Source organism: Camelina sativa, chromosome 2, assembly GCF_000633955.1.
Source record: "Camelina sativa cultivar DH55 chromosome 2, Cs, whole genome shotgun sequence".
In the NCBI taxonomy this organism is placed as follows: Eukaryota; Viridiplantae; Streptophyta; class Magnoliopsida; order Brassicales; family Brassicaceae; genus Camelina; species Camelina sativa.
Genome location: NC_025686.1, coordinates 9,250,746 through 9,263,419, shown reverse-complemented (window position 1 = coordinate 9,263,419; position 12,674 = coordinate 9,250,746). Strand labels below are relative to the sequence as shown.

General features: G+C 38.2%; 1 protein-coding gene and 1 pseudogene across 1 annotated transcript; both read right to left on the bottom strand.

Moving 5' to 3' along the window:
* LOC104749979 lies at positions 7,759 to 8,497 on the bottom strand. Its single transcript, XM_010471703.1, has 2 exons — positions 8,288 to 8,497; positions 7,759 to 8,103 (listed from the first exon to the last, which is right to left on the bottom strand). The coding sequence occupies exons 1-2, from the start codon at positions 8,495 to 8,497 to the stop codon at positions 7,759 to 7,761; spliced, it is 555 nt and encodes a 184-aa protein (XP_010470005.1).
* LOC109126523 overlaps positions 11,430 to 12,674 on the bottom strand; it is a 15,577-nt pseudogene continuing 14,332 nt past the window's right edge.

Below are 12,674 nucleotides of genomic sequence, written 5' to 3'. Positions count from 1 at the left end.
TTTGCTCCGGTGGCTCGCATGGAAACAATACGACTTATCATTGCCTTAGCTGCTTCGAACGGTTGGGAAATACATCACCTTGATGTAAAAAACAGCATTTCTTCATGGAGACCTGAAGGAGGAAGTATATGTTACTCAACTAGAGGGGTTTGAAGTCTCAGGAAGAGAAACCAAGGTTTACAAGCTAAACAAAGCTCTTTATGGTTTGAAACAGGCTCCTAGAGCATTGAATGACAAGCTAAATCAGATACTTAGAGATTTGGGTTTTCATAGGTGTGTTAATGAGCCATCACTATACCAAAAGGAGGAAAGAGGGTCACTACTTATAGTTTGTGTGTATGTAGACGACTTACTTGTTGTCGGGTCATCATTGAGTTCGATTCTTGAGTTTAAAAGATTGATGGGAACTAAGTTTGAGATGAGTGACCTTGGGAAGCTTACGTATTATCTTGGGATCGAAGTGAACCAGCAAGAGAAAGGTACCAGCTTAACACAAGAGAGATATGCTAAGAGAATTCTACTTGAAGCAGGAATGGATACATGTAATTCGACACATGTACCAATGGAGATGAATCTGCAACTATCGAAATCTCAAGGGAGAAGAGCATTGACAAAAAAGGCTATCGAAGGATTATAGGATGTCTTCGGTACTTGACACACACACGACCAGACCTATCTTTTAGTGTTGGTGTGTTGAGCCGTTATTTGCATGAGCCAAAGACATCACATGGAGCCGCTTTGAAGCAGATCTTAAGATACTTGCGAGGTACTTCATCACTGGGTCTTGTTTTTGGGTGTAACAAGAAGACGAATGTGGTCGGCTACTGTGACAGTAGTCATAATCTTGATAAAGATGATGGAAGGAGTACAGCTGGTCACATCTTCTACTTTGGTGACAGTCCGATCACTTGGTGTAGTCAAAAACAAGACACAGTGGCAATGTCTTCGTGTGAAGCCGAGTATATAGCAGCCACTGAAGCAGCTAAACAAGCAATTTGGCTTCGTGATATACTTGCTGAAGTCACCGGATCACCGAGTAAGCGAATCACAATTATGTCGGACAACAAATCAGCGATAGCACTTACAAGGAATCCAGTGTTTCATGGGAGAAGTAAGCATATACACAGGAGGTACCATTTTATTAGAGAATGTGTTGAGAAAGGACTCATAGAAGTGGAACATGTTCCTGGAACAGAGCAAAATGCTGATATACTAACTAAAGCACTTGGGAAAATCAAGTTCAAGGAAATGAGGAGCTTCATTGGGATTCAAGATGTAAGTGAGAGTGGCTTCAAGCTTAAGGGGAAGAATGTTGGAGTAAGCTTGAAGTAACTTAAAGCCCAAACTAAGTATATTTGAGAGATATTCAAATATACTTATTTGAGTTATAGGAGTTATCTAAATAAGTTATATTTCCTAATTGGTTTTGGAAAAGTATCTTTAAGATTTTATATATATAGAGCTACCAAGGTGTGGTAAGCCTTATGAGATTTGAGAGAGCTTAAGTTTTTGAGTTATTTTTCTTAAGCAATAAAGAGAAGAGAGTTATTCTTATCTTTGTGTTCTTAGTCTTTAGACATGTTGTTACAGCATTAAACAGTCTCAGCGAGATATCTCTGTATGCAAAGCATTGAACGGTCTTGAACGATCATCCACATGGGTTGTGTCTTTTGGTCAGGAGTGTATTGACAATAAAAAGAATAAATGTATAATAGTATTAAAAAAATTCGAAGCAAGTTATTAATACTGCATAAGGATTTCTCTGTAGAATGTAGTACAATTTAGATTTATATGTTTTTCGATAAGACTATAGGTAAGAGTATCAAACTATATCATTCGAGGATGTGACTTCCAAGTTTAGGGTTTTGGAGTAAACTCCAAGTTTAAAGATGTTAACCCGGTCATTAAGCCTTTCACGAACATAATTAAAGATTTTACTCTTTGAGCCACCTAAACTCTTTGGAATTCCCATATAGGAGCCCATACCTCCTTCTTTACTAATACCAATATCTTATATCTTCTATTTGTTGAAACAGCTATACACAAACATGAAAAATATTACTTGTCTAGAAAAATTGTAACACCCCAAAATTGGAAGAAAAATGAAATTTGCGTTAAATTGATCAATTTGGAAAGTTTTGCAGTTGTTTGATTTCAGGAGCCATTTTGAACGAATTTAAAATTTTGAAGTTGAATCCATAAATAGACAGAAGTCCAATGAGTGAATTGTACAAACGGGAAAATTCAGGTGCACCCGAAAACAGACGGATTTTTTTTGGCAACCATAATACAATGCATATAGCCCCAACAATATACAATCGGAATATCTTGTTAGTTTGAGAATTTTTGTGAAATTGGGAGATCCTTTTATAGCTTAGTAGAAAACTCTTGTTTATCCGAAGTTGCTGACAATTCGTCAATCGGAACTGGGAGTGGATCAGAATTTGCTTGGTAAATTCTTCAATCTCATATTTTCATACCAAAATTAGAATTGTTTTAAACCAGAACGGGTTTAAACGGTTTCTGATTTGGTCGTGATTCGATTTCAATTGTAAGCCGACATCAATTTGGTTTCAGCTGCTTTTAAACCGGTTTTTGGTAAAGCGATTTCATTTTCAAATTCCTCACATCAATAGCTTGCTGTTGATATTTTGATCATAATTTTATGATCATCGGTTGAATTTAGGTGAAATAATGGGTTGTTTGGGACACAAGTGGAATTTGCAGTTTACCACTCGTTCAAATCGAATTAATTACCATTTCTGGTGATTCTAACTCCCTAATTAGTTACTATACAGTTGCATAATATTTTAGGAGTAAGATAGCAAGAAGAATTTAATTATTTGTATGTTTGAATTCTTATTTTTATTATTATTCTGAATATAATTCTAAAGATGACATATGTTATTCAGTTAAGAACAGTATTAGTATGCTATTCTGATTTAGCTAGCTTGATTGGGCAACATGTTGCGGCCAGCATCGGCAATAGATGTATTCTATTAATGGTATTGAGGTTGGTTAGTGAAAAAGTGTGACATTCCAGTTTCAGAAACATGCAAAGAGGTTTTAAAAAATTGATTTGCCTATCTATGTCACCAAAGTGCACTTATCTTTTTGGTCAAATTTCTTGAGAGAACTGCAGAGTTAAGCGCGTTTATATTGGAGTAGTTTCATAATAGGTGACCTTCCGATAAGTGATAGTCTGAACGGTGCGAATGAGCACAAAACACAGGAAAATATCATGTGGTGATATATAGGGACGGTAAACAAGTCTTTAAAGTCTCTTGGACGTGGCAAACTGATCGTTGGATATGTATGAGCTCACAGGCCTAGTGAGAGAATGTGAGGCCTGCTAAGCAAGGTGGGCCCATAGGCCAGGAGTGGACATGGGCCCACTAAGTGAGTAGACGGTCTTGCGGATAAGCCGTACGTGGTGTATACAGATGCTTCAAGAGTTGGTTTGGGGTTTGTACTGATGCAGGAGGAGAAGGTTATTGCCTATGCTTCGCTGCAGCTGCAGAAGCATGACAGCAACTATTCTACTCATGAATTGGAGATGGCAGTTGTAGTTTTCGTTTTAAAGATTTGGAGGTCTTATTTTTATAGTGGAAAGATATAGGTGTACATAGATAAAAACAGCCTGAAGTATATCTTCACTCAGCATGAGCTGAACTTGAGGCAGAGGCAATAGATGGAGTTAGTGGCAGATTATGATAGGGATATAGCTTACCACCCCCTGTAAAGCTAACTTGGTGGCAGATGCTTTGAGCAGGAAGCGGACGGCTTCTGCTCAGGAGCATGTTATGGAGTCCTTGATAAGTGAGACTACTACTTTGAGGCTATGTGCTATCTCCCAAGAGTCATTGGGTTTGGAGGTAGCTGATAGAGTTCAGTTGGCTCAGGAGAGTGATGTGAGGATGGTGAATGCCTCTAAAGAGCGACTAAGATGTACCATAACCTGAAACAGTATTATAACTGGGTCGAGATGAAGAAGGATGTCACTAGCTGGGTCGCGAGGTGCAATACTTCCCAGCTAATGAAGGTTGAGCATCAGGTACTCGTCACCTGTTGTAGAGTTTACTCTTTCCAAAGTGGAAGTGGGATATGATCATGATGGACTTCGTGGTTTGTTTGCCTGTTTTACAGACCATGGATGCTATGTGGGTGATTTTGGATCGTGTGACCAAGTCTGCACATTTTCTGGGCATTAACAAGACTTGATGGAGCGACAGTTTTGGGTAAGAAATATGTGAAGGAGATAGTGAGGTTTCATGGTGTGCCTGTGGGCATAGTGTCAGATATAGATTCCAAGTTCACTTCAGCGTTTCAGGCAGAGGTTGGCACTAAGGTGAATATGAGTACAACTTACCATCCTCAGACAAATAGACAGTCAGAGAGGAAGATTCAAACTATGGATGACTTACTGACGATGTGGGTGCTGTACTAGGATGGTCATTGGGCTGATCACTTAAACCTGGTAGAGTTTCCTTACAACAACAACTATCAGGCGAGTATTGGTATGACTCCTTATGAGGCTTTGTATAGGAGGCTATGTATCACACCATTATGGTGGACTCAGGTGCGGGAGAGGAGCTATTGGATGCGACTTTTGTTCATGAGACCACAGAGAAGATCCAGGTGCTTAAGATGAACATGAAGGAGGCTCAGGATCGGCAGAGGAGTTGTGCTGATCAGAGATGGGAGGATATTGAGTTTCAGGTTGGTGATAGAGTCTACCTAAAGATGACCATGTTACGGGGTCCAAACAGGTCGTTAACAGAGACTAATTTGAGTCTGAGGAACATGGGTCTGTTCAGAATTGTTGAGCAGGTGGGACCAGTTGCATATAGGCTGGAAATACCTGAGGTTATGTGTGTGTTCCACAAGGTGTTCCATGTGTCGATGCTAAGGAAGTGTCTTCACAATGAGGACGAGTTGTTGGCTAAGATTCCTGTAGATCTTCAGCCCAACATGACTCTTGAGGCGAGGCCATTGAGGGTTCTCGAGAGGCAGATCAAGGAACTTCGGCGGAAGATTCCATTGATGAGAGTCAAGTGGGATTGTGTTGGAGTGTTTGAGGAGACTTGGGAGCCAGAGGCAAGGATGAAGACAAGGTAAAAACCTAATGAAAACCTCTAAAGGAAAAGACCTGGAAAGAAATTAGAAAGAAGACAAAGAAGAAATAGAGAAGAACTGTCGAAGAGTGTCCGAAGAAATAATGATGGTTTGATAAATGGCTTATGGATGATACTGGATACATGTACCATCGAGCCAAGGGATGAATAATCGACAAACACGGGTTTTCTCTCGATAGACAACCTTAAAGACTCCAAAGCAGAAGAATGGTCGAGCCAGATGAAGGAAGGCCGAGACACCAACGATGGCACTGTACCATTGTACCGTTGACCACTCGCAGTACCGTTAACCTCGACCTAGAGCCGCGACCCGGAATTTATGGACGTCCATAGGAGGCGCGTGAAGAAGAGATTCATTCCCCCTTCTTTGCCTGATAAAAACACATGCAAAAATAAGGGGAAAAGGGTAACAAATGTCCAATACAAGTTTAAACACAAAGGATGCCATTTTTGCCACTTGTTTAATACTTGGCGATGTGGGTAGTGTCATGCAACACATGCATGAACGAGTGGGGAACACAAAAATATTATGCTCGCCATTTGTCCATCACTAAACATGTTCCACAAGTGTCTATGACAAGTGTTGCACAAAAGAAAAATCTGGTCATTTGTCCGCTTGAAGAGAGAGAGAGAGAGAGAGAGAGAGAGAGAGAGAAGGGACACATGTCATCAATGCATGTCCATGCGAACTCCACCCTCCGATCTATAAATACCTCCATCATTTCTCGATTTTCGCAAAGGAGAGAAAGAAAGAGAGAAAGGAGAGAAAGTAAGAGAAAGGAGAGGAAGGAAGAGAAAGGAGAGAAAACTAGAGACTATCGACCATAAAAGAGAGTGTTCTTCGAGAAGGAATTCGATTGCAACCAAGAAGCTGTTGAAGAATCTGAAGTGCTGTCAAAGGAGGACGTTGCCATAGAGAATCCGACCGCTCAGCTGAAGAGTTCATCGGTTTTTCTGTGAGTTCAGGTATATATTACCAAACTAGATAGTAGTCTTAAAACTCCTTCTAGTAAAAAGTTTACATGAGCATTTAGTTGCATTAACTTGAATTTCTTATTTGATTTTCTTGTTTTTAATGCAAGCGTTGGGAGGTTAGTCTTGGTACTAGATCATGATTGAGGCTGCAGGCCCGTACACAAATGTTCTAGTACTTGAGAGGTTAAAAATTGGTTAAGATACTTGTAAATTTATGTGTTTAAAAAACATATAAACTCAAGGTATAACCTTTAAAGGTCTTAATGCGTGACGTTCGTGACAGTTAGTCCGACTAGCCATAAGCTTATTAAGACTTGGGTATGGCTGTCCTCATGGTGAATATGTACCATCATGGAACCTCGATCCTTTTAATGTTCTTGAGGTTCATGTTGGCACGAAGAGCTCGGAGATACTTGGCTCACTACCCTGGCCAAAGCTGTATACACGACGTTGTGGCGCTAAGTGATGTTCCAGTTGCATGTCTTGGTGGCTATAAGTCAGGTGTTTACAAAAGTGTTGAGAGGGAGGAAGCATACCGGGCCCTTAATTAAAACTTCTTTTAAACTCTTTTATTTAAGTTTATTTTTGTTTATGCTTTGATTGCTTGTTAGATTTATTTGCTTGGCTCATTATCTTCCGCATGCTTTCTCTAATGGTTGATTGTTTGATTGCTTGCTTGCTTGATTGATTATCAGTTTGGGGTTGGGGTTCGGAAAACTAATGTTGTACAGGGAATCCTAAGACTCTAAGATTACTTATGATATTATTTTGTCTTGCAGGAAACCTTAGAGGGAACTAGAGGATGTGGTAGACGATAGGAATCCAGAGTAGTTTTTTGTGTGTTTTGTAAAAATTACAAGTATGTTTTATTATGTACCAGACTTTGGCTCTAGGCTTTATCCTTCAAACTCTATAATATTTTTGGTAACTATTTGTACAATATGATACTTATTAAATAAATTTGGGTTTCTTTAAAAGTACGAGTAATAACTGACATAGACTTTGTCCAAGTCAGCTCAACACTTGAGTGCCACAAGGGTTGGCAAGCCTAAGTGATATTCCAAGTGGGGAAAACGTCACCAATGGACTGGCTAAGGGCCTGATCTGTTCTTGAACCTCGGCCAGATCGTTGGTGAATGTTTTCAAGAAGCATCTCGGAGCTGTCCTTGGCCTACCTATTCATAGTATGGTTCAGGGGCAGTACAATCTTGGTGATGTTTTGTATCATGACGGTGCTCTTGGTGACACTTGTGCGTTGATAGTGGTCTTAGTGAAGGTTTGTACCTTCGAAGTGGTCTTGGTGACGTTTTGCCATTGATAGTGATCTTGGTGACGCTATATACCTTGGTGGCACCGGATACCATGGTGGCGATACCGGTGATGTTTGTAGCCTAAACGGTGGTTCATTTCGACATTTTTTGGCCTTGGTGGCGGTCCTACGGGACATTTCAGTGGTATTTATGACATTTATGTGGTCTTGGTGGTAGCCCTTCTCGGTGTAGGGTGAGTAGCTATGCTATGAGAACGGAGCTAGTAGAGACTGCAGCTGGGATAGAGGATGTTGTTTATGATGTTCTAGTCGACACAAATACATATTGGATCTTCTAACCACATAGAGATTTAAGTATATCAGATTTGAGATTTCTGATTAATTCATGTACAACTTGTCGATAATAACACGAATAATAGAAGATAGTTTTATAACATTTGTGTTATAATAAGTTACAGGGGATTTTTGTATTGGACCATTCTTTTTCCACTCTTCTTCGCACTCGCGCACATAGGTTGAGCCGACCTTTGCAGATAAGTGAGCCCTGTATGCAAGTACTTTTTGTTGTCCTGTTTCATACGCTTCTTGGAATAAACCTGACGCCAAACCGTAGTTCCTCTCACAAAACTTGATCCGTTCTTTCCCAATTGGACCACTAAACTTTTGGCGGACTTTGTTGATATGTTTGGCTGCTTCACTCACTTGAATTTTGCACTGAGAAAACTGATAATAAGTCTTAATCAGAAATCAAGAAATAAGAAAGAATATAAAGATTTTCGTCTCATAAATTATACTCAACTTATTTTTTACTCAATTTCTAATCAAGAGTGAACATTGTGAATATTTGTGGAACACTGTTTTGTAACGCTACTCATAATTTAAATACATAACAGTTATCTAATGTTACCGCAATCAAAAGCACGTCGTTGAGATTGCGTGCAGCTAATATACGTTTGTCCGTTCCAATATATTTCAAGCAGAAGTTCACATTATTTGTTTCTTTGCAAAATGCATATATGTCTTGAAGAAGCATCGCATTTACAACTGGAAACGCAATAAGCACAATCAAAAACAGCGACAAGACAAAAGTTATGTGTTTGTTTAGTGTTGTGGCCATTATGAGAAACAAATGTGTTTGGATTTTTCTCTTACGCATGTTTCAAACATTTTATTTACAATTGATATTAAAAAACTGATGACCTTGAATGAATATTAAATTTAGTGGTATTAATTTTTTTGGAATATCAATTTATTGGAGGTAATGAGAGTAACGCTGCCCTCCTTAATATAAATTGTTTGTTTAGATGCATTAAATAACAATAAAAATTAAAAAATAATTTAAATTTGATTGCGTATTAGTATTTTTATGGTCAAATGTCAATGTATGTAACTTCTATATATTAAAATAAAGAATTAGTTCATACGTGTCAAGCCCATAATTTTTCTTAGCATATTTTTCATTATTAATTATGTTAAACTCATTGCCACATATTTTATAAAAATAAAAGTACTTATTTTGATTATTCGCACACCAATTGCTAAATACATTTGAAGAATCATAAACTTACTAAAAATAATTACTTCAAACATTAAAACTTGAAGTTAAATGTGAACAAAAATCTCAAAATGTAAACCAAACTTTAGTGCATTAAAATTTATAAAATTACATTCTTAATTCAAAATTATAATATTAAAATGATAATTAAACTTTCCTAAATTCATAGTAAAATAAAACTTAGTAGTCTTTTATTAATTAAACATAAAAATCATATTTACAACTGGAAACACAATCAATAACTACGAATAATGACAATGACAAGAGGAAAGTTTTGGGTTTGTTATTTTCTCTTCCATTAAATTTATGATGGTTGAAAGTTATAAACCGCACTTACAAAATTACGAAAACTGAAGATGTAGAATGGAAGAAAACTTTCTTTTGGGAAAGAATATTAAAAACTCACAAAAAAACAAAACAATTTCAAACTTAGTAAAAAGAGTAAAAAAGTTAATGGTAGTGATATTTTTGAAATAACAATTTATTAGACTTAAAGAAAGTAACGCTGCTACCTTTTGGAATTTTGGAATAACAATAATAACAATATGTGCATCAGTCGATGTAACATCTGGGTCGATATTGGGCTTTGTTCGGTACATCAGCAATATCTTTATTCTAACTCCAAGCCCATTAACCCTCGGGTCCACTTATTGGTCGGGCTTTGCATTGATCGGTGCACTTGTTGTGTCGATCGATGCAAGGTCTCCTATTCAAGTTTTCCTGAAATAATTAGACTTAAAACTAAAAATTAATAAGTTAGTAAAATCAAAAATAAAAAGATGAAAAATATAGTTAGATCCTATCAGTGGATTACCTTAAATCAGCGCTTGTTTTAAGTTACTAGCTTGACTTGGCAGCGGATTAGGCAGAAGGTGCATTATCCAAAAACACAATGTGTCTGTTTGGTATCTCGGTTTTCGTCCAATAGTGTTTCACCCTCTGTCTATTGACAGTAAACTTCTCTCCCGTGGAGTTAAGCAGTACAAGAGCTCCATAGAGCCAGACGCCCTGGATAGTGAATGGACCGGACCAACGAGAACGAAGCTTATTTGGAAACAACTTCAAGCGAGAGTTGTACAAAAGTACTTGATCATTAGGCTCAAAGTTTCTGGAGATGATCTTCTTATCATGATAAGCTTTGGTTCTCTCCTTGTACAACTTAGGGTTCTCAAATGCATGATGTCTAAACTTATCCAACTCATTCAGCTGAACCAACCTCATTTTTGAAGCTGTTTTGGAATAAAAATTCATCAACTTAACAGTCCACGCTGCCTTGTGTTCAAGCTCCACTGGAAGATGACATGCTTTCCCATAAAGCAGATGGAAAGGAGTAGTGCTAACCGGTGTCTTATACACAGTCCGATATGCCCAAAGTGCATCATCTAACTTACCATCCTAATCTTTTCTTGTAATACCCACTGTCTTCTCAAGGATCTCCTTAATCTGTCGGTTTGAAACCTCCACTTGACCACTAGTCTGGAGATGATATGGAGTAGCTACACGATGTTTAACTCCGTACTTTTTCAACAACTTGTCAAACACTTTCTTAATAAAGTGTTTACCTCCATCATTGATAAAAATTCGAGGCACTCCAAACCGTGGAAAGATAATGGTCTTAAACAGCTTAAAAACCACAGCAGGATCATTCTTGGGACTTGCAATCGCTTTTACCCACTTGGAGATATAGTCAACAGCTACATGGATGTATTGGTTTTTATAAGATGAAGGACCTTGGTTTCATAAAATCAATCCCCAACAATCAAAAACTTCAACCTCAAGGATGAAGTTTTGTGGCATCTCATGTCGCTTACTAATTTGTCCCCTTCTTTGACTAGTATAACAACGAGCAACAAACTCATGAGCTTCTTTAAAAAATTTTGGCCACCAAAACCTAGATTGAAGAACCTTAGACACCGTCTTGAAAGTAGCAAAGTGTCCAGCATAATGTGAACCATGGCAGTGAAACAACACATCTGGAACCTCAGTCTCAGCTAGAGATCTCCTGTAAACTCCATCTGAACAATGCTTGTACAAGTACGGCTCATCCCAATAGTATATTTTAAGTTTTGTCAAGAACCTCTTCTTAGCATAACCTGTAAATTTGTCTGGTTCTACGTCTGCAGCAAGGTAATTCACGATATCATCATACCACGGGTGATCTTGGTGGAACTTTGCAAATCTTCATAACTTTGAGAAAATCGGACTTGTCTTGGTGTGGATGCTGCATCGATCGACGCCATCACTTGCATCGGTTGATGCATGTCTTTGAACTTCTCTCCGAACTTCACAGCTTAGCCTCAATGCTCGAATGTGCTCAAAATCCTCCTATTTAGCTCCATTATGGATGAGAGAGATGAGCTCGGGCTCCGGCTCGAGACTCAATCCCTTAGGTAATAGTGACTTCAGCTCCGTAATAGAATCTGAATCCATAGAGTTTTGAAGGAGTAGTATGAGCTTTGACAACGACTTCGGCTTGAAATTCAAATCCATTGAATTAACCAAAGAGGTTGATTGAGTAATGAGTGACATAACCTTCGACTCCGGCTTCGGCTGCGAATCCAAGTCCATGAAGCTAACCAGAATGTGTATTTGAGTAATGAGTGCAATGGCTTTCGAATCCATAACTGAATCCCATATACTTGTCCCAATAACCCAAGGAATAAATAACAGTTGAGAAATGAGTGATATGAGCTCCGACTCGGAGGCCATAGACTTGATGACATTCCAATGGCTCGGTGGTCTCTTCAGACAAGCCATATTCATAGCAAAATCGCAAGACATGTAATAATAAAATACATCATCCATATACTCATCACAGCAATAAAACTTTCTTGTTTCGCTGTCCTCAACCAAAAATGAGGGATTTGATGAGAGTAAGAACACAAAATGTGTTAAAGGAAGAATTATATTAGACTCTCATGATCATAATGTTACAACTTATGTTCTCTTATATATACAAAGGATTTCCTAAACTGTAAATGTAAATAATATATTTAGTTAAATGTAAATATTCCTAAACTCTATCTTCTAGATTTTTCTCGATCTTCATAATTATATATTCTTGGGCAATCATCTCGACCGTTGATCTCTCGGTTTGATCTCTGGTTCTCAATATCCAAATATCCCTGGCAAGCTCATACATGGTAACACAGGTGAGAATGGGCAACTATTCAAAATAACGGCTTTATACCCGACCGTCAGGTCATCATCGACATCTATACCCGATCGTGGGGTCAAAGCAGCTACAACACCCAGCAGTTAGGTCATCGATGTTTATACCCGGTCGTAGGGTCATCATCGGCGTTTATACTCAGCCTTAGAGTCATCTTTGTGGTATTTATACTCAAGCTATAGATTCAATTCTTTAGGTTGTGCTCGATTAAACAATAAACCCATAACTAGGATAAACTTAGTGAAAAATCATCACCACCAATCTTTAACACCATGGATACACGTGATGAACCGTTATCGGCTTAAGCATCATCATCATGGAACGAATCTTATCGATTCATGTTCAATATCAGATGTTTTGTTCTTCAAAAAACTAGCAATTATGCTAGCCAAACTCGCATCAACTTTGCCAATCATTGGCCGAACCGATAAAACAAGCATCCAGCATGCTTAAGAATTATCATCACCGAACGAACATATCATGGTTCTTGTTCATATCCACCATCCACCAAGAGGAGAAGAGCACGTCTCCCTTTTCCTTTTTTTTTTTTTTTTTTACCTAGAGGCC

Excerpts from the sequence above, each read along its gene's own strand:
- LOC104749979 (XM_010471703.1), bottom strand. The coding sequence starts at position 8,497 with ATGGCCACAACACTAAACAAACACATAACTTTTGTCTTGTCGCTGTTT. Across the intron at positions 8,104-8,287 it reads ACGACGTGCTTTTGATTGCG|TTTTCTCAGTGCAAAATTCA; the intron begins GTAACATTAGAT and ends ACTTATTATCAG.